Source organism: Melanotaenia boesemani, chromosome 23 (assembly GCF_017639745.1).
Source record: "Melanotaenia boesemani isolate fMelBoe1 chromosome 23, fMelBoe1.pri, whole genome shotgun sequence".
NCBI classification, from domain to species: Eukaryota; Metazoa; Chordata; class Actinopteri; order Atheriniformes; family Melanotaeniidae; genus Melanotaenia; species Melanotaenia boesemani.
Window position 1 is genome coordinate 21858084 of NC_055704.1, and position 20986 is coordinate 21879069.

Below are 20986 nucleotides of genomic sequence, written 5' to 3' on the forward strand. Positions count from 1 at the left end.
ACATTATTATAACTCTTGCTGCACATCAACTCTTTGGCCACATCATAATAATCAGGATGTTACTTCCACACATCTTCACCGGTTTGACATTTTTCATTATTAATCCAAAAATGTAATAATAAATCACCACATTTTGGAAATGCCAAAATGGATTTGATTGTGCAATTTTAAAAATGAGTCATCATTTAATGTGACATCAGTAATATCTTAATATAGTTTAATGCTTTCCATTTACTTTACCATACCAATTTTACTGATTTAATGTAATAGTTTTTGCTGTTGGAATAATCCATTCTCCACAAAAAGATTGTATCAGAGAATACACTTAATTAATCAAGTTAAATATAGTATAACCAGACAATTTAATCTTATTAAGTTTAATGCAGCACTCCATGTACACTGGCTTATGAAAAGACAGTCACAGACTTCTGAACTCCTTGAGGCCCTAAAATCACTCTGTTTAGGAATGATTTATTATTATTACAAAACTACCATAGTTGCTGTAGCAGAAATTGTCAAACATGCACTGAGAATTTTGCAGCACAATCAGCCCACAGAAGATTTGGAAACACACAGAAACAGAATACAATTATTAGCAATAATTTAAATCCTGTATTTGATTTAATGAGTCAACATGTTATGCTGAAACCGAGAACTTTCTGAAAATATTTGCCGATTTGATTACAGGAGCACACGTAAAACAAACTAAAACCACTGTTTACTGCTGTGTAGCTTCACCTGTTCTTTTATGAGCCATCTGCAAATGTTTGGAAACTGAGGAAACCAAACTGATTCAGCTATCTCTGCCAGTTTGGTTAGGTGGTTAATGTAGTTTTGTTTGTTTGTCAACAGGATTATGAAATATTGTTACTGTTAATTGAAATAAAATGGTAATTATACTACAGGTGGAGCGTTGCACAGCCCAGAAGTGACAGGTTTGGACTGCAGACAAATCAGTTTATTGTCTGGATTCTTTTACTATCATGCTGTTATTGGGCATTGTTATGCTGACATAAACAAGACCTTCGCTGAGGAGGACATAGCCTGGGTCAGAGATTGGTAAGTTCAGTCTTAGAGACCCACAGTCCTGAAAGTTTTGAATATTTCTCTGCTTCAACTAACCTGTTTCACATGAATGTGCCACTGAGCAGAACTTGATAAGGTGTTTGATCCATTTAATTCGACTCAGGTATGTTAGATGAGCAAAAAAACCAAACAGACTGTACTTATAAACCTGTTTATGATCATGAATGCTAATTTTTGGAGTGTGTCCTGTAAATGCTGGATGACAATTAGTGGAACATGTGATATACCTGAGTTTTTCATGCAAGGTAGAAACTGTCTTCACTAGAGGGGTGTCTTACAGAACAGTATCTGTCTGCTTCTTTAATGCAGCGCTGTCTGAGAGCACCAGGACTCAGCCATCTTTGATGTGCATTTAGAGGATGTGATTAAAAAAAATGAATCTCATTTTTGTCTGTTTCAAAGAAGTTTTAATGTGCTTGAACGGAACTGGAAACTTTGCATATTGCATCTGACCCGGCAGAGATTTAAGTGACAAGACTCAGCAGCTGTTTTAGATCTAAAGCAGCAGACAGGAAACTTACATGGCTGTATGAGGTCTTTCCAGGTCCAGTAACATCTGAGATACTTCTAGAAATTAAACTAATTCCCGAAGAAGGGATATCTCCTTTTTTCTCTTCTGAATCCAATTATTATAGAAATATATGAAAATATACATTTTATAAAGCATCTTTTTATTAATTTTTTTTAGCATTTGCTTTGCTTGTGATAGCTGCCTCATTGACTTCACTAACAGCCAGTCCCCCTGAAGGGTCTGTGTGATTCCTCCCACCCTGGCAGGATGACAGAGAGTCAGGCATGGGCAGTAAAGGCTGCTCCCTTGGCATAGACTAGGGCTTGGTGAGCAGTCCATATGTATGGGCACAGCTATGGATCATTACATCCCTCAGTGGAATGGCTGGTGTGTGTATGTTTGTGTGTGCACATTCTTTCCTTCTTGTGATAGAATGAATGAGCTATTAATATTAATATCACTGTATAACATCAGGGGTGCCTCCATATTTTTGGAGGGTCAATTAAAGGCACCACTGCCCCCTACAGCCTCCGTAGCTACTTAGTTTTTGCTACTAGTTAATAGCTTTGAATAAAATGGAAGTACTTTAAGATGTATTATTAATGCCAGAATAATAGAGATGATATACTGTACAAAAAATTAATACATGGTAGTTCTGCTTTTAGAAGATTTATGAACTTTTTTTTACAGGTGGGCACATATTGAAACGTGTGCACAAATGCTGAATCTGGTTTAGATCATCTGCTTGTTTGCACTGCTGTATTTTCTTTTTGCTTTTGGTTGGGATTAAAAATCAACACCTTTTACCCCTGCAGCGGTCTCCACCAACAAGTACTCCAGGTCATTTCAGTTGAATTAATCTCCCAGAAACCCATTCAGTTTTCCCTTTCCCAGCTAAAAAGTGGAACTCCACTCGGTAGAGGAGGGAGCCAAGAAGAAATTAAAGATCATATTCTCATGTGTAGATGTATAGGAATGCCCTGCATTGTGTTGCTGGTGCAGTTAAAGCCATTTCCAGTGTTAGTGCAGCAGTGCTATCACTAGACTAAAAGTAAGTTATCACAGTTATTGGACTTGTAGGATAGATTGGTTAAGTTCTAGGAACAAGCAAACTGGAAGATTTTGAGCTGTAACCTCATTTAACAGCTTTTGAATTGCTCAAAGGTGTGTGTTTTGAAAAGTTTGCTCGCTGTGTATATGCGGAGCTTGTTTGGGGATATGAAGCTGCTCTGCTGTTCCCGGGCCAGCTATTAGTCACACAGGAGTGGCTAATCTGTAATGGCTGCTGTCACAGCCCTGCCGTGGCTTCTGGTGATGGGCGCACCGTGACAAATGCGCACACACTCACTCTAAGCCTGAGAACACACACAGCACAGAAGTTCCAAACACGCAAAAATGTGCACTCACGCTGATTCACTCACACACAAAGAATCACCCATTTGTCTAATAGCGTTAAGACTTCTGACAAGTTCCCCAGCAGTAGTCATCAGTCCAGCCGCAGGTGACATGTAGAGAAGTTGGACCCATCCCATTACACCAGCATGTCAACAGACTGGATCTGACCTGACACCAGTGTAAAATCTAGTCCACCCTTTTCTTTCTGTGTTTTATACATTTTTTGTTTTCTTAAAGTTGAAGTAAAAATGTTGATGTCTTAAAAACACACCCAGTCAATCATCATAACTCTGATTCTTTCCCACCTCTAATTAGAGCACTGTGGTTGTGGAGAAGTCGATCCAGGACCTAATGAGCCTGATGCAGGACCTGAGTGCCTACTCTAACCAGTTTCTTGAGATGGTCTGCGACAAACTCAAAGAATACAAGGAAATCTGCAACACAGCCTACAGGTAAAAGAAAGGAAAGGAAATGCTGCCTCATTACTATTACATTTTTCCCTTAATGTAGCTGTTATTGCTCTTTAAAACACACATGCACATACATTTTGGCTAAAGTGCTGTCCATATGTGCTGCCCTGGGACCAGCTAACACCTGGCCAGGTAAACGGAAGGCTAGAGAATACAGAAGGATGAAAGAAAGGGGACAGGAGATGCAAGGTAGGACTGACAGACTGCTGGGAGTCCATCTGGACTGTGTCACAGGTCACCCTCAGTCTCACTGGGACCTTTGAGCAATAAAGACAAGAACAGCACAGGCTTCCAGAATGTATATGTGTGTGTGTGGGGGTGTGTGTTTGTTTATGCACTGTGCATATTTGTGTTGCTGTGTGCATTTGAACATGGAGGAGTCTCTAATGGCCTTGCCGAGTCTGTATCCATATGTGCATGTGCATCCCTGCAGTGTTCCTGTGTTGTGTACAGAGCATTAGTATCATGCTAACTGGAGAACCAAGCAGGTTGTACAACCCAGGGACATGCAAGTAAAGCAAAAGCATACCTAAATTCTTCTGTAGTTCTCCTTGTTTTATATCTATATATATCAGTATAGATGCTTGGAAATCACATGTTTAATAACCTAAGTAAAGCTACTAGTCAGGTAGATCATTAGCATTACCCAGTCTGATTTCAGGTAAAATGTCTTTAAGGTCTACATGTCTACATATGATGACTTGTTAAAACATGTCTGGATTGTTGTGTGCGTTCTCAGGGGTATAGTCCAGTGTGAGGAAAAGCTGACCATTAGTGCTTCCTGGTCTAAAGATGAGGACATCAGTCGTTTGCTCCAGTCCCTTCCAAACTGGGCAAATATGGCCCAACCTAGACAGGCCCGGCAAAAGAGGGAGGATGAGGAGGACTTCACAAGGTAAACACAGTTCACAAATGGAGGCACACTGCATGCATAAGTGCCTACGCTCATTCAATTACACATTTACTTAATTTATCAGTTTTTTAGGGCAGTAATTCAAACAAATTTGAAGTACATATTTGCATATTGTGCCCTGTCTAGGGGTGACCAAGACACAACATGAAAATAATCCATGTTCTTTAGGTCTTAAGCAGCCATGGACACATCAAGATTAAAAAGTGGAAAAATGTTCTTAGAGTTTGTATGTAATCATGAAGGTTAAATATAGTTTAAAATAACTTGGGGATGGGCCAGTGCCAAAATATCAAAACAAAATTATATGTAAATATCTAAATGAAATGTAGTAAGCTGTAGCAATCTATATAAAAGAAAATACAATAACGTACCTCTCTAGAAAAAAAGAGGTAAAAACGAATTAAAAGAAAATGGCAGCCCATCCCTTCAAACTCCAGGCTAACAATGCGTTAGGCTACATTGAGCATCTCATGTGTTGCAAACTGGCTGGTAGAGGACAGGGGCACAGGTGGCTCTTCTGCCATCATCTCAGGTCTTTATAGGTGATCTGTTCTCCAGGAGCCAATCCTCTGTAAGCTGCTGGAGGTTGAACCAATCACAGTCCAGCACCTGCACACCAATATTTGCACAAGTTAGACAGTCTTACACATAGCAGTCATGACTCACATATTTACAAACGCATCATCCCTCCCTCCTGTTTTCATTATGCAACCCTCTCTTGTTGACCAAGGAGAGCCTATGAAGGAAGAAATGATTGCTCTTTAAAACTTGCTTTATCTTACGGAAGCGAGGAAATGAGGGAAGAATGAAATAGGAAAGTATGAGGAGAGCAGATGGAAATGGAGGTGGGGTGGGAGGAGGTGTATGGAGGAGGTCGGTCTTATCGAAATTGCCTTTGAATGTGCACCCTCTTCGGGGAACACTGAAGCTCATCGAAGCGGAAGAGAAAGTAAATAAATAAATTGGTTACGTGGCCAAAGAAAGTCAATTTGCTGTGGGCACTGTTTCTCTCTCTCTCGCGCTCTTTTTTTCTATTTATTTATTGTTTTTAGACACACACACACACATGCAGAAAGTACAGAGATAGCAAGAGGAAGAGCATAAGACTGCTTGATTTGAGAGAAAAAGATGTTCTCATCACCATGAAACAGGGATAAGCTGCTGCACAACTCTCAACCTGGTGTTTTAATAAAGCCTCATTATTAAGCTACACATGCTTTTGTCTGTGTATGTGTTTTTTTCTTTACTTTTTTTATTTACCCATCTGTTATTCAAAGCATTTTGCTCTCATTGACATCCTGTTGAGTGTTGGATGCCAGTCCATGTGCCATGTGGTTTCAGCACCATCCTGTTGATCTTTAGATATTCAACTTCCTCATCTGCTCCATCTTTTTTTTTTCATCTTAAAAGCAACGTATCCTTCCATAATTGCATACATTTGCCCCTCTTTTGTTTCTCTTCTAAACATTCTTTCACCTGTTGTTTTTTTCTCTTCCACCATCAAATGAGCTGACGAGTAAGAACTCCTACGTCAGCTGACTAAATTCTTTCTTTTTCAAGTAATTTTTGTGTTCCTGTATTTCCCTCTCCTTTCTTTGCATTCATTTTGTTATAAACCTCGTATCCCTATTACTTTGCTTCCCTGTGTGCCATTGCAAAGGTCGACGCAATCATTCAGCATCAAATCCGTGAGCACATGAGCATGTAATTATTATAAATTTCAAGATAAATATGGTGTATGTACTTCCCTTCCTTTCAGCAATTCATTGTAACAACTTTGAGAAATTGTCTGCTTTTATGGCTTTTTTGTAAGCCACTCACTTTCTCTACAAACAAGACGTTCCAAGTCGAACTGGGAAGCAAAATACCTGTGAAGAATCTGAATATTGTAGGTCAATTAAAGGGTCTTTAAAACCTCGTATCTCTAAGCTATGTCATTATGCCTTTGCTTCTCATATTACCTGTTTTGATAGAAAATTTTAATCAGTTATCAGTGATCACATGTTGTGTGTCATTCTAACCACACAAACCCTTCATCATTCAGGGCTGCTTTTGCAAAAGAGTCCGAAGTGCTAACTGGGAACCTGGGAGACAAGTTAATCCCTCAGAATGAGATCCTTCGTGACGTCAGTGACCTGAAGGCTCTGGCCAACCTTCATGAGAGCATGGAGTGGCTTGCCGGTCGCCTGAAGACATTCTTCACCAACCTGCCTCAAGCCTCCAGTAAGTAAAAGCAGAGTAATTGAAAGTCTGTGCTAATATTTATTACCCCACTATAACAGGATTCTTACTGGAACACAACACAGCATGTCACATTTGTGACAGACATACATTTATTTGCACTATTTTTTCCAGCGACATCAAACACACCAACATAGACACCTGTTCCTGTTTATCCCTCTTTTGGCTATATTTTCTGTTAGACAAGAGTTCTGCCTTTAAAACATTTGCCAACGTCTTTTCTTTTTGTGTTTTTATATATATGCTGCATTTAAAAGCCAGTTTCTGGATGGTTTTGTGAGATTTAACTCATCTGTATTGTTCAGTGCTTCTGTAGCAACACCTCTTACCTGTGCCTCATTAAGTTCTTGTTTGAGTGTATTATCACACACTCATTACCTTCTCCACTGGAGTTGTCAAAGAGCACTTTATGCGCACACACACACCTATTATCCTCGGTTCTGCATCTGTACGTGTGTGCACAAATGCCTACCCTAATCAGGACTCTAAAAAGTATTTCAGACCTTCCCTGCTCAGTCATCACTTTTGTATCATTAGTTACTGAGTAAAACGTGGGCGCTGTGTGTGCATTTCCATTTAATAATGTAGTTTTATGTTGATGTTGCTCATCACTTACAATTACAATAATGTTTTTACCCTATAAAAATGTAATTTAAAGATCTTGTAACGTTCCTCTTCAATTCAATTTTCTTTTTTAATAACATCATATAATAGCATTCAGCAAGTTAGCACTGCAGACACCGCCAGATGTGAGACACACATGCTCCGATAAGATATGCACCACAGTGAATTAACCTTCCCCTTTACCCTGCATAGACTTAGATGAGTCTTTCATCTGTAACTACCTTAGTTCTTGACCAAATTTGGTTGTTATGAATGTGAAAAATTGGACAATATGCTGATTACTATTTGAAATTATATTTAAATTATACTCAATTATTTTTTTAGATGAATTCCTCTCATGAATTCCTCCAGATATGAAAAATTCTGCACCACCTGGTTGTTTGAAAGTTAATTAAACTGTGGGACTCTCAATTTGAACGTCCCGAGACTCATGCAATAAGCGTAATTCTGGGCTGGGCCTTTTATTTTTAAATTTTCCTTTGCCATTATTAATTAAATTTAATAACATTATGTAGTTAAGACAGTTATTTTTCTAAGAGGATTATGTATGTGTTCTGTTATTAGGCAACTAATATTGCTATAAGGAACTAATAAATAGCTTTAGTACAGAAAGATGTCCCTCAGTGTCCTTGCAAATACAATAGTTTTAGAGTAATTGTAATAAATATGCAGCACAAAACAGGAAATAGTCTTCCAGACTTTTTGGAAATATTCTATGATCAATATTACAAGTCTTCTTTCTAATCCCTTAGAAAAAAAATAAAAATACTGGAATGAAACAAAATGCAATTAAATATTAAATAAGCTAATAACAATTAATAAATATACATAAATAATATAAAAAATTAATACATAATTAAAGCAAATAAATTAATCAAATAGATTAATCTGATAGAAAAAGAAATAAAATAAACAAAAACCAGAAGTGCTATTTCATACATTTGCAACAACAGGTGTCAAGGGGTTAGCAACAAAGGAGCACTGGTGCACATGGCAAAAAAAGTACGTGAACCAAAAATTATAAAAATACACAACCAAAATCTGCAAAACCTTAAATTTCATTTAACATTTTACATAATCTTATAAAAACTAAAACACACATGTAAAAGTTTAGTTTCTTAAGTCTGGTTTGGTTGTAATTAGTGCTGGGCAATGATGAAAATGTTTAATTATGATTATTCACATTCTTAAGCTCAAAATTCAATAATGAATAATGATTGAACTGGTTTGATTGAATTAGCTTATTGAAAACATTATATTAAGTACCTTTAAATGGACAAAAGTGCAAAAATCTGTGGTTTAACAGCACTTATTTAAAAAGAGATAATCTGCTTTTAACAGCAGTATTCTCTTTATACAGAAGCAGTTAAAACATTTCTTGTAAATCTCAACTTAAATATGTATATAATAAAATCAAATATTTATGACAATTTCAGGATTTATTAGTTAAAAGGTAACGAGTCTGCAGGATGAATGTCAAAGCTGTGTGACGCTGCCTTCTTTCTAATATCTGATAGTGAATTTCTGCCATCAGGTGTTTTCCTGCTGGTGCAGACAAGATGGCAATCTCAGATCTCCTATAGTGTGAGGGAGGAAGTAAATTCAGTTAATCTAATTCAACATTTTCTCTTAAAATTCTGGTCATAACATATAAGCAGTAGGAGAAAAAGTTATATCTGCTTAGTAACAAGGTCATAAAAACTTAAAAGGTGATTTAAAACCTAAAAAAAAAAATATGCATAGTAATTCCGGGTGCATGTCAGGCATGGAAAAGGTGTGCAGTCAAAAATGAGGTGCACTTCTCCAGTTTTACGTGCACAAACTTCCACATGCGTGTGGTATTTTAAACCATGAACTGCTATGAGCCTTCTATCTATGGGATCTGTCAGCTTCATGATCAGCCTGCACTGAAGCAGTGCCCTCAGTCCTTCATGCTGTCATTTGAATTTATGTCAGGTTTGAAATGTGTCCAGGTTGTTATTCAGTCATCTGTGAGGCCTTTGCTGCCTTGGCAAGAATATTTATTTACATGTGATAAAGCATTAGTCTGCATACAAATCAACCTGCAGATTAGCTTCTGTACCTCTGATTCACTAAAGTTTCTACCAATTGATTTCGATTTTGATTTTCTTCTGCAATTTAAAATCATCCTGCCTGCGGTTGTGACACTGTTAACCGTTTACAACAAAGGTGTTTGCTGTTAAATGAGTGTCAAATGTGTCAGAAAGGTATTTTACAATTGATTGCTTTTTAAATTTGAGTCAAATATGTTTTAGGCCTCTTTTACATGAGTTAATAAAGAATTCTGCACATTTTAATAAGCGGTATTAATCATTAATCCTGCCTCATTACAGAAATAATATGGCCTCAGAATAATAAAAATCCATCTCACATTCAGCTTTATATGGTATGATATGGAAAAATGTGCATAGAAATAGTGATAAGATCAGATTAGCCACTTGTCCTTGCAGGTGATTTACACTCTCCGTGATTTTGAAGGTTGTATAATTGATATTTTCAGACTGAATGGTTGAGATATTTTCAAAGCCACTGATCTCCTGATAATTTTATATGTTATTGCCTCTGATGTTGACTCAGAATTGGGTGACAAACAAAATGAATCAAGCAAACTGCAATTCTCAAAGCACTTTAATTTTGCAAGGGACACAGAATAATGTGGAAGACTGGAAGAAAATGGAGTGTAATCTTAGAAACCTTGATTTCTGTCTCTGCAGATGGTTGAGTCAGAATTTGCATTCGACAGCAAGAATCCAACCTGCCATGTGTTAACAGTCCATACTGGCCATGGTGGCATCATTGCGAATGTTTACTTGGCACATTTTTTGGTCTTCTTTAATGCCAGTTACAGATTTTCTCATGGCTATAATTTTACTTTTCTCTAATGGTCTTTTAAGAGCATAATAGTGTTCTGATTCACAAAGTAAAAATCATTTTAACCTTGTTTTATGATTATGGCAACCAATTCATGCATTCATCCCACTACCTTTAAAATAGAAATGCACTTTCTATTACGCTGCATTTCCTCTACGGCTTTAGTTTCTTGATATATTATTTAAAATATATATGTTATAAATTTTAGATTATAAACTATTTTTAATACACTGAAATGTCAAAGAATGAAGCAGTAGTTTGCAACCTGTTTGGCTTTTGACACATCGCCACTGACATACAGCACATATACATGTATGGTAAATTTAAATTATATAACTTATCCCTAAAATACAGACAAATTCCAGACTTCATTTTCTCTTTTATTCAATGTGTTTGTTCACACCAGTTTATACTTGACATATTTGAATGTCATTTTTAGAGTTTGATGAGTTATATGCTAATATTTTTGACAAGATGATGCGGTAAAAAGTAGCATATTATAAGTTATTGTATAGCAGTTTGTTCAGGCACATTTGCACATTAATTTAAAAATGTTTTATTATTTATTGATATGTATTGAACTGTGTAATGGTACATGTGATTCTATTTTCCAGATACCTGTGAAAAGAGAGGCGTTAGTAAAGTTTTCATGGTTGGAGGCAGTAAATGTAAGATGTGAAATGATGTGTGTACTGTCTAACTAATGTTCTTTCCAGGGTGTTTAGGTTTTAGGTGTTGTAAAATGGGTTTAGTTTCAGGGTACAATATATGTTCATGGAACTCTTTGAGTAAAAAAGGTTGTAGATATCTTTGATTCCAAAATAAGATTTTAGGGCATGGAAAAACACCTCTGTTGAAGTAAGTAGTTTAGCCTCAGCAGTAGTGGAGGAAATAAAAGCTGCCAGTTTGTAAATTTTTGAGACTGCTGGAGGAGGCTGAGCTGCCCCACAATGATATAGTGCAAGTCCCTTGTTCCAGTTTATATTTAAATATATAAAAGGATTTTGTACCGGATTCCACCATGGTTGCTTTACTGTTTCCAGACGCTCACACAGGCTGTCTTGTCCCACATGTGCTTAAAACATCTTAAGAAAAAGAGCTCATATCTCAGAGCGCTGTTATGTTTATTTTGGATTAAGGCCATTTATACAGTTGGCATCCATACTGCTTTTTGAATTTGGCACCTGGACTGAGTTTTGACAGCATTGTCACAACATTTTAGCATAAAGTCTATGTGGTTTTTACTGTCACACAGCACTGACCTCTGTAGTGAATGTGTTACAGTATCTGCAGAAACCTAGGTGTGTTCACCGCAGTATCTACGTCCTCTTTAAGAGCTGCGGCAAATTGTGCACCTGACAGGAATAGAGAGGGTTTCAACCTTTATCAGCCATTGTCACAACTCTCTGGCTTTAGACCTCTGATTGCTCATTGAACTTGGACTATTTCGCAGCAGCATATCACAACTTTTCTCTCAGAAATGAAGTAATTAATGCAAAATATTCTTATTTGGGTTTGACTTTGTCACTGCAGTATCTCTTTTTAAACTCTTCCCTTTCCTCTCACTCCGACGCTAGCTTTCTTCGTCTATTCAGAGATAAGAATTCAATAAAAGTACGGGAAGGGACGTGACATAATTATCATTAATTCCGGCGGGTGGCAGTAATGGGAAGGATAGGGCAGTCACTTATCATGCTGGGACAGCCTCCGTATTGTTCATTATTTAGTGTTTGGCAAGCTGATGACGGACTACATGAGCGTCGGTATGGGTGCAGTGTGTGTGTGCGTGTATGTGTGTGTACATAGCCGTTTGCTGTGTAAGATGGGACTAGGGTACAGCAAAAAAAAAAAAGGCTGCACCTTATCTCATCCTCCAACCCCCCACCCCTCTAGCACACCTCACGTCTATGCCTCTCCAAATTGGATTTTATATTACAGAAGCAGTCAGGTATGAACAAGTCATTTTCCTCTCCCTTTTTTGGCCTTTTCTTTCCATTCCTTCTTCTTACTTTCTTGCTTCATTTTTTCCTGGTGTGTCTTTCTGTCATTCTTCCTTCTTTTACTTCGCTTTCCTTTAACTTCTTTCTTTGATACAAGCAGTGTGAATGATGTTGTTTTTCTTTTTATTAAAGTGGAAAGGGGTCTGTTGGTTGGGTATTTGGTCTGATCTCTTTCTTCAGCTGGAAGACCCACAGATTGCTCTGGAATATGGAAATTAACATGGAACTATCACGTATATGTGGTTGCTTTAAATTCCTTACAGCTTTCACAGTGATAGATCAGTTGTATTGCATAAAGACTTCAAGGAGCAGCAGAAGAGGGTCTCCTCACCCATTTGATTTCAGCACTGGACTTCTAATTCACTCTGGCAATATTTACGCAACTACACCAATCACCTTCGGGACAACTTCAGCCTGACAGCCGTTTATTCTTCTATTTTTCTTATTTCATTTTTTCTTGTGGACTCTGTGTTTATGTTTGGATTAGTTTTGAGATTATATTTGCCCTGCTGTCTGAATGGCTTGTTGGATATTTGTTTAATGCACAATGACCTGCACAAGCAATATCTACACAAAGTGATGGATAAGTGTAGTGGACTGTTTGTCATTGCAGAATTTTTCTTTGCCCAGTAACACTTGGTGAGCATGTGCACACAAGTGTGCTTTTTATATTAGAGGCTTGACCATCATTAAGTAGGCGTGGATACCAGCCTCCAATTTAGCTTGCAGAGTTTCTAGGCAGTAATCATTTGGTCTCCCTATGCCAAGAGGTTTTTCTCATCTCAGTAGCTTAGCAATGACTCACTATAACGAGTGCAGGTCTTTCCCCTTAAGCAGCATTTTTTTCTATTTCTATTTTCTCTGTTTAACAAGAGAAGTTTACTAAGATCACATTCATATTCAGTGCAGAGGGCTAAGGAACAAGTTTAAAGTGGGCGATGATTTCATACATTGTTACTATCTCGGCTTAAAATTCAAGGCTTCATGTTCTGGTTCTTTATCATCTAGAGACACCTGTGTGTGTGTGTGTGTGTGTGTGTGTGTGTGTGTGTGTGTGTGTGTGTGTGTGTGTGTGTGTGTGTGTGTGTGTGTGTGTGTGTGTGTGTGTGTGTGTGTGTGTAATTCTTTTCCCTACATGATTCAATTACAGATGTTCATCTGCCACTAAAGGCAGTAAAATAATTAATATCTCTCTCTTTCTCACTTACTCAGTCATTTATAAAACATCAATTACTCAACTCCTGCAAGAGACTTTGTTTATTTTTCTCTATTTTCTGTTCCATTCTTACTTTTGTTCAAAGGATTATTCATTATTAGTGATGGGTAAGCTGGAGCCTATCCCAGCATTAACAGGTGAGAGGTACATCCAGTCCAACGCAAGGCCAACACATAGGGACAAACAACCATTCACACTTGCACTCATTCCTAGAGAGAATTTAAAGCCTGAGTAGCCAGAGAGAACCCACGCATACACAGGGAGAACATGCAAACTGGTTCGAACCCCCCGACGAGATTCGAACCAGGGACCTTCTTGCTGTGAGGCTGCGACGCTAACCACCACACCACCATGCAGCCCTCGCTGCGATACAGAGAATGAATGGTCATTATTAATAATAGAAAACTATGAATATTCAGTAAAATTATTTATATAAACATTAACCACTGGGCACCACTGAAAGATAGTCCAGAATTAATAAGTACACCTAATATTAATCTTGAGGGGTTCTGTATGTGTCTGTATGTTTAGCATCTGCAAGATTTATTACCATATATTGTTTTAAAGATTCTTCTTATGGTATTATTCAAGGCCTTGCTGACATGGAGAGTAAGATTAGTCATGTTAACCTGAACCATTCCTTTCTTTATACACCTGCATGCTGTATGATTGTGTTAAGATTCCATCAGTGAGCTTCTCCCTTAATGGCTCCTAGCCTCATCCACTGCAGATGGTAAGAAACAGACGTTTCCCTTAAATGAGCTTTGAAAATAATTGGATAAGCACAGAGCACACGCATAAATGCATGCATGCTTGCATGCTTGCACATAGTTGCGTAAATAGAAACAAGATGTGCACATATATATCCTCAAATGTAATCTTGCACACGCAGAGAACTTATAAATAAGAAATGGGTGTGATTTGAATAGAAGAAAAAGAAAGAAAAATGGCTGCAGAAAGAGAGAGAGAAAAAAAAAGAAAGTTGTCAGTCTGGACCAATGAGTCGTCTCCTTTCGCCCGTCTGTCCCCGACTCTAATGGTGGCCCCCATGCTGCGACGACTCCCTTGCATCATCAAAGCAGCGCAGGCTTATAACAGCAGGAATCCAAGTGTGTCTTTACTTGTGTGTCGGTGTGTGCCCGTCTCATGGACACCCCCTAGGGAGACCCCCAGCTGTGTGTGCCACAGTAATGCACATGAGAGGAAACAGGCCTTCCAGCCACCTTCATGCATACGCCCATGTGCATGTACAATGACACTTGATGGGGGAAAATTCTCCCAGGGGCAGTGCATGTTGAACAAATCTCTGTCACATACAACCACAAGTTTAGACGGGGAAAGAGGCATATTGAGAGCTAAATACTTAACTACACGTGTGACAAATTAGTCTCTTCTCAGGTGTTTTTTTTAAGTTATCAAATCCCAAAATAACTATTGCGTGTCTTTGTATTCAGCCAGTAAACTGCCATCTACAGCTAACACTTGATGAGGATGTTACCTCTTTTGCTTCCAACAAATATTAATAAATGATTTATAGAACAGAGTATCTTCCACCCAAATAATGCTAAATCATGTGTTTCTCAGACTAAAGATGGACAATTTGCAAAAGACAAAAGAGAAATGAGGCACACTGATTATAGGCGAGGTAGTTATTGTACTTACAGACTGTTTCAGTGTTGTTCTCGTTTTATTTGATGAACATGTAACAGAACTGAAAACTGAATGATTTAGTTTGCTCAAGCCTCCTTTTACCCTCTAGATCAGAGGTCCCCGACCCTGGTCATCAAGGCCCACTGTCCTGCAGGTCTTAGATGTCTCCCTGCTGCAGCACACCAAGTTAAATGGCTCTCTGACAAGCTCTGCACAAGTCTGCTAATGAGCCATTAATTTGAATCGTCTAAGACCTGCAGGATAGTGGGCCTTGAGGACCAGGGTTGGGGATCTCTGCTCTAGACCATTTTTCTTAAGCTATATGATTTGACAGGTCTTTTTTATAACCATTTTTGCCACGTTGTGTCTCAATGTTTTGTTTTGAGTCTCTAATTCAGTGGTCCCCAACCCTGGTCCTCAAGGCCCACTATCCTGCAGGTCTTCGATGTCTCCCTGTTGCAGCACACCTGATTCAAATGAATGGCTCATTAGCAGATTTGTGCAGAGCTTGTCACAGAACCATTTAATTTGAATCAGGTGTGTTGCAGCAGGGAGACATCTAAGATCTTCAGGATATTGGGCCTTGAGGACCAGGGTTGGGGACCTCTGCTCTAATTGATCTGATAAGATGACTGGGACCGGTAAAGAGCTTCCGCTAAATACAATTAAATTAAGTCAATTAATGTTGCAGTGCCTCGTTCCCTAGATAAATCTTTGTAGAGACCAATCTGGTTTGTTACCTTTGTCACTTGTTCAGCTGGATTAATACTTTTATTACCAGCTGAAAGGTCTGATCTGACCCATGTTTTAGCCTGTGTTATTGGCAGTCTCTAGTGTCCATATCATTTAAATGTTATTGCACAATTGTACATGTAATGTTAGACTTATCCTCTGATTTAATCTCATCTTAGTTTACCTCTCAAGATTTTTATTGTTTTTATTGCAGCGACAATAAACTGGATTATAAGAGCTTTTATATTTAGATTATTCTTTGTAAAATTCTTTGTAAAAAGTTAAATGAATTATTTTCAATGAATAAAAGAAAAAACAATACAAAAGAAAATTATAAAAATGAAAGATAATAATGCATTATATTATTATTATTATTGTTTTTTATTTCCTTTCTTTGTATTTTCTGTATACAAAGAATTGTATTTGTATTGTATTGTATGTAGTTTTCTATCAGTTTTTTCTTTTTTTGTAAAACTGAGATAAATAAAATAAAGCGATAATAAACTGAGATAATAAAACTGAGTTTAAAGCAGTAGCCCAGAAAATGTGCCAAATCCATCAATCTGTAGAGGTCTGGCAAAAACTATTTTATATTGCAAATTAGCTTTAGTTTAAATCCATGCATGTCTTTGAGACTTAGCATTCTGTCAAATGACTGTGCACAGCAATGTCCTCCCACACACAGCATATACACATGATCAAGAGGTTTAAGATCAAGAGGATGACAGATAAATGACAGGTACATTCACATGGAAAAGAAAGGACACCCTCTTTCTGCAGGATGTAATAATGCAAAAATCATTGCAAAGTCTTGATTTTTGGAAAACCACATGTGCTCCCCAGACTGAGAACAGCAAACTTCCAGTTTGGTAAATCCAACCACAGATGAAGAATAACACATTTCATGTTACAGTCTGTCATTCTTTATGCAACAAAAGTTAAGCCAAAATTCAGAAGCAGTGTGTGCATAACTAAGTACACACCATGGTTCATAAGCTTGATGAACTACCTTTAGCAGCAAGGTTTTAAGAAACCTTTTTCTGTGTAATGCCATTATTAATTTTGGTCCAGTCTTCTTTACAGTTTTGCTTAAATTCATTGGTTTGTATTTGTTTATGCACAGTTCTCTTAAGGTCCCACAACAGTATTTTAATCAGAGTAAAGTCTGAATTTTGTCTGGACCACTGCAGCTCTTAGACTTTTTGTATAATTGTCCTGCTGTATGGCCAACTTTTAGCCAATATTTAGCTGTCAGGCAAATGGCCTATAATACTTTGGAATATAGAGGAGTTCATGGTTGATTGAATGACTGCTGTACATCATGACCAGACATTTCCATTTTGGCCCCATCTTTCTAGAAAACATTGTTGCTGCTATCTGCTCTTTTACTTTTGGTAACCTTTACAAACGTGTCATACTGGTTCACACAGCACAGTATTGAACTTTAAAGTAAAATTGCTGGGATATCCACTCCTGGGAGGATTTGCAGACATCTGGAATGCATCTTTTATTTGTAAATAATCTTTCTTACTGTAGAATAATTAACTCCAAATAACATGGAAATGATCTAATTACACATTTGCATATTGACTGGCAGCAACAGTTGCTTCTCTAAGTACATTGATGATGTCTTTCCTCCTTGGAAACCCACCAGAAAGCTCCAGAGCAGCCTAAAACACCTGCTTTTATTGGGACATTGATTTGCTTAATCTTAAAACCTGTTAAAAACCAGGTACTTTTCTTCTTATTAACCTCGGTTGTACCGAAGTCATACTTTCATTTTCACTGACTGTAATTTCATACATACAGTATATTTGACACTTCTATGTACACAGCCAAACACATCATTCGCTCCTGTTTAATGAGAAAAATAATTCCTTCCTTTATCTCTGTGAGTCAGATACACAGCCAGTAAGAGCATCTGTCACTTGTGTCACATCACAACCTCTAGCTATGTTTGCTTTGTTGATTGGAAACCCAGAGCGAATATGTCACTGCTGTTTTCCAAGGACCCGTGGTCTCTAATCTTTATCAGAGAGATTGATTGAAAGTAACTAAAATAAGGACCAGGGAACATTCAGCACACTCAAAATGTAATTTTATGTATATAAGGAATTACTGACAAAGCAATGCAATACACATTTACTTTGAATTAATACGTTTAATGATTTAAAATCCTGCAAACCATACAGATTAATGCAAAAGATATGCAAATTTGTTAGTCTTTAATACCCCTTAGAAAAAAAGGAATTTGGTATTGATGCAATTTCAAGTTTTCACTTTAACTTTAGGCTTTTTTTTTCTTTTCTTGTTATTTTAGATTATTTAGGTATTTTAAAGTAAGGAAATTCGTATTTGCTTTATTTCTTTGTTGTAACAAGGCTTCTTGGAAATAACTCTTACCTTATTATAAAGTCTATTTCCTTTTTTGTGGAGTTTAATTAAGCAGTTAGTTTAAAGGCTCTAGTTTATCTAAATCTGAGTTTTAGCTGCAAAATTAGACTGCAATCCAAAAAATTCCTCTAATTACTATAGGAATTCATGTTTCAGCACTTAGGATGAACTAATGGAAAGCCTTTGCAGCTAAATAGTAGCTTCCTGCATTCCACTTCCTATTTTGGGGATATTTTTCAGAAGACTTATAGCAGATCACCAGGTTAGTTTAGGCTTACAGTGGTTTACTGCTGCTCTGACCTTACTTGTGTGTTTATGTGTGTGTGCATGCACATGGATGCGTAGCTGTTTCCATGCATGTGTGACCTTCGGAAGGGCAGGAAGAATAAGTAGGGGAGCTGGCTTTGACTGCGGCACATCGATCGTGGACCCCTGCATTCCCCTGCTCAAAAGTCACTCCTTGTACACATACACATACACACACACACACGCCTCATTGGCCAAATAGACTTACATATGAGTGACGGGGCCAATTTCTCTCCTTTTCCTCCCCTTGTTAATTTATGGCCATTGATCTACACTGAGCTGAATTTATATACACTCATCATGCTCTCTGGCTCTCTTTAGCACACGCACAGTCAAGTCTTTTGTGTGGCTTACAATGCTGCGCAGTGACACATGCTCCTGCTGCCTCAGCACAAATGGTGAGAAGAAAGTGCAAGAACATGCTGAAGGACTCAGGAATTGTGTGAAGTTGAACTAATAGTTTTCTTTTAATATTCTCCAAATGACCTGCTTTCATTTATATTTATCTTGTGTCATTATTAAGTAGAACACAAGCATATAACCAAGGAGAAAGCACAGTGTCTGTCCTCGCACACACACACAAAAATGGTCTCATGAGACATAATATTAATATAATTGAGTTTCTTAATGGTGCTATTTGTGTTTCCTTGTCATTTATATCCACCCAGCTGCTTCTCCATGCTCATCAGACAGCCAGGTTCTTGGTGAGAGTGAACGTAGCAGAGAACAGATTCTCCAGACTCTGAACGACTTGTCTCGAGGTTTCCAGGACGTTGCTGACCGTTGTCTCCTTGTATTGCACCTGGAGGTCAGGTATGTAAGACAAATTGACTATCATGTATGTTTTTAAGGTTGTTAAATATTATTCTCATAGGCAGTTTTAGTATAATGCCACCATTCTGCTTCACTGTGTGACATGCAGCTAAACAACCAGTCTCACAGGATGATGAGCCTTTACTTATCTACATTTTTATTCGTATACCTGTCATGGTGTGGATGTGACCTGATGCATTACATAAAGCAGTGCTGCCAGTAATCTATGTATTGCATTTGACTCACACTATCCTCCACAAAAAGTTAGTAAACATTTAAAGAACCCTAGAACTAGATACTATATATCAGCCTAGAGGACATGACATTATATCTGATGAACAAAGAGAATGGACGGCATCACACCAACGCCCTAAATGTGCAAGTAGAGAAGTGTATGCACTGTCTTCAGTGTGTGTTTTGAATGTCAATATCTAAGTTAATTTACCACACCATATACTTTTTCACTCCTGCAACCACTAATAGTCCTCCATCATTCCTCTCCAGCATTTTCCATGCCTCCCAGTAGACCATTGTGTAGCTTATGCAATATTGTTGATGATTTCAGTAGAAAACCCTCCCTGAGGCTGATGTCTAGCTATATGCTACACTCCATTGACTCTCCCCATCTAGCCAATTTCCCCTGATAGTGGTACCAGCTAAATGAAGCCATGAGGAAGAAAAGAAGGAGGGGAAGGAGGAAGAGATAGAAGAGAGATGAGTGAGGTTAAAGTGGTGGTGGGAGTTAAAGAAAGCATCTACAGGAGCTAAGTAGGAGAAATGATTGAATAGAGAAAGGAGAGAGAGAGGGGTGTGGGATGGAGGGATTGAATATATGGTGGTTGTTGGCTTTGCCTTAGAGGGAACAGACTTTCACCCATATCATTTTATACCCATATGCTCTGGGCACTGTGATTATGGAATTATAAAAAGTATTGACTTTTTAAGTCTAGACAGACATTCATCTCTTATGGACCTAAAGAACCTCAGATATGGACGTTTTAAAGTGAACACAGAAACATTTACATTTAGGCCTAGAAATACCCAGATATTGGCTTATTTTTTGGCTATTTAACCACTAAAAAAACACATGAAAGTTACCGTCAGGTAGTGAGTATTCAGTTGAAGTGCAGGTTCTTTCATCTGTGGTGTTCACATCCAAACTTTCTCTTTAGAAGTTTAAACATAATCAAGAAATGGAAAAGAATAAAAAAAAAAAAACACTTTGCATTTTTAATGTTTTTTCCCAGAGATCCTTTGCTTGCAATTGTGGTCTAAATCCTGGATCCTGTGGGTTGAAGCATATACTGCAGCTGTTTTAAGATCGTTTTCGTTCATGCATTTTTTTTTTTTGCCTTTAAGTGAAATCTGCCTCAGTCAGGTTAAAATAATGTGACTGTCTTAGCCATTGCTGAATATTCCACTTTTTTACGTTCAATAACTCCTGGTAAGCATTCATAGATCATTTTGGGTCATTGATCATCTATACTGCACCAACTTTGCTGCATTTGGTTGCATCTGAGGAGAGAATATATCCCTGCTTCCCTACAATCCCCGGCTGCTTCAGTTTTCTGCCACATCATCAATAAATATTAGTGACCTGGTGCCACTGAAAGCCATGCATCCACGCCATTTCACTGCCTCCATTTGTGTTACCATTAAAGCGGTATGCTTCAAATCAGAAGTTTCAAGCTGTATTCTGTATTTACTCTTGTAAAGTCTTCCCTTTGTGGTTGATTTTACCTG

At 37.8% G+C, this 20986-nt stretch overlaps 1 protein-coding gene across 1 annotated transcript in view; it reads left to right on the forward strand.

The window, feature by feature from the left end:
• The window catches only part of exoc4 (exocyst complex component 4), a 118573-nt gene that overhangs the window by 85169 nt on the left and 12418 nt on the right, over window positions 1-20986 (forward strand). Inside the window, exons 14-17 of the mRNA XM_041977070.1 lie at window positions 3308-3444; window positions 4202-4357; window positions 6420-6598; window positions 19099-19243. Coding sequence (XP_041833004.1) covers window positions 3308-3444; window positions 4202-4357; window positions 6420-6598; window positions 19099-19243 — 617 coding nt within the window. The remainder of the gene's footprint in view (window positions 1-3307; window positions 3445-4201; window positions 4358-6419; window positions 6599-19098; window positions 19244-20986) is intronic.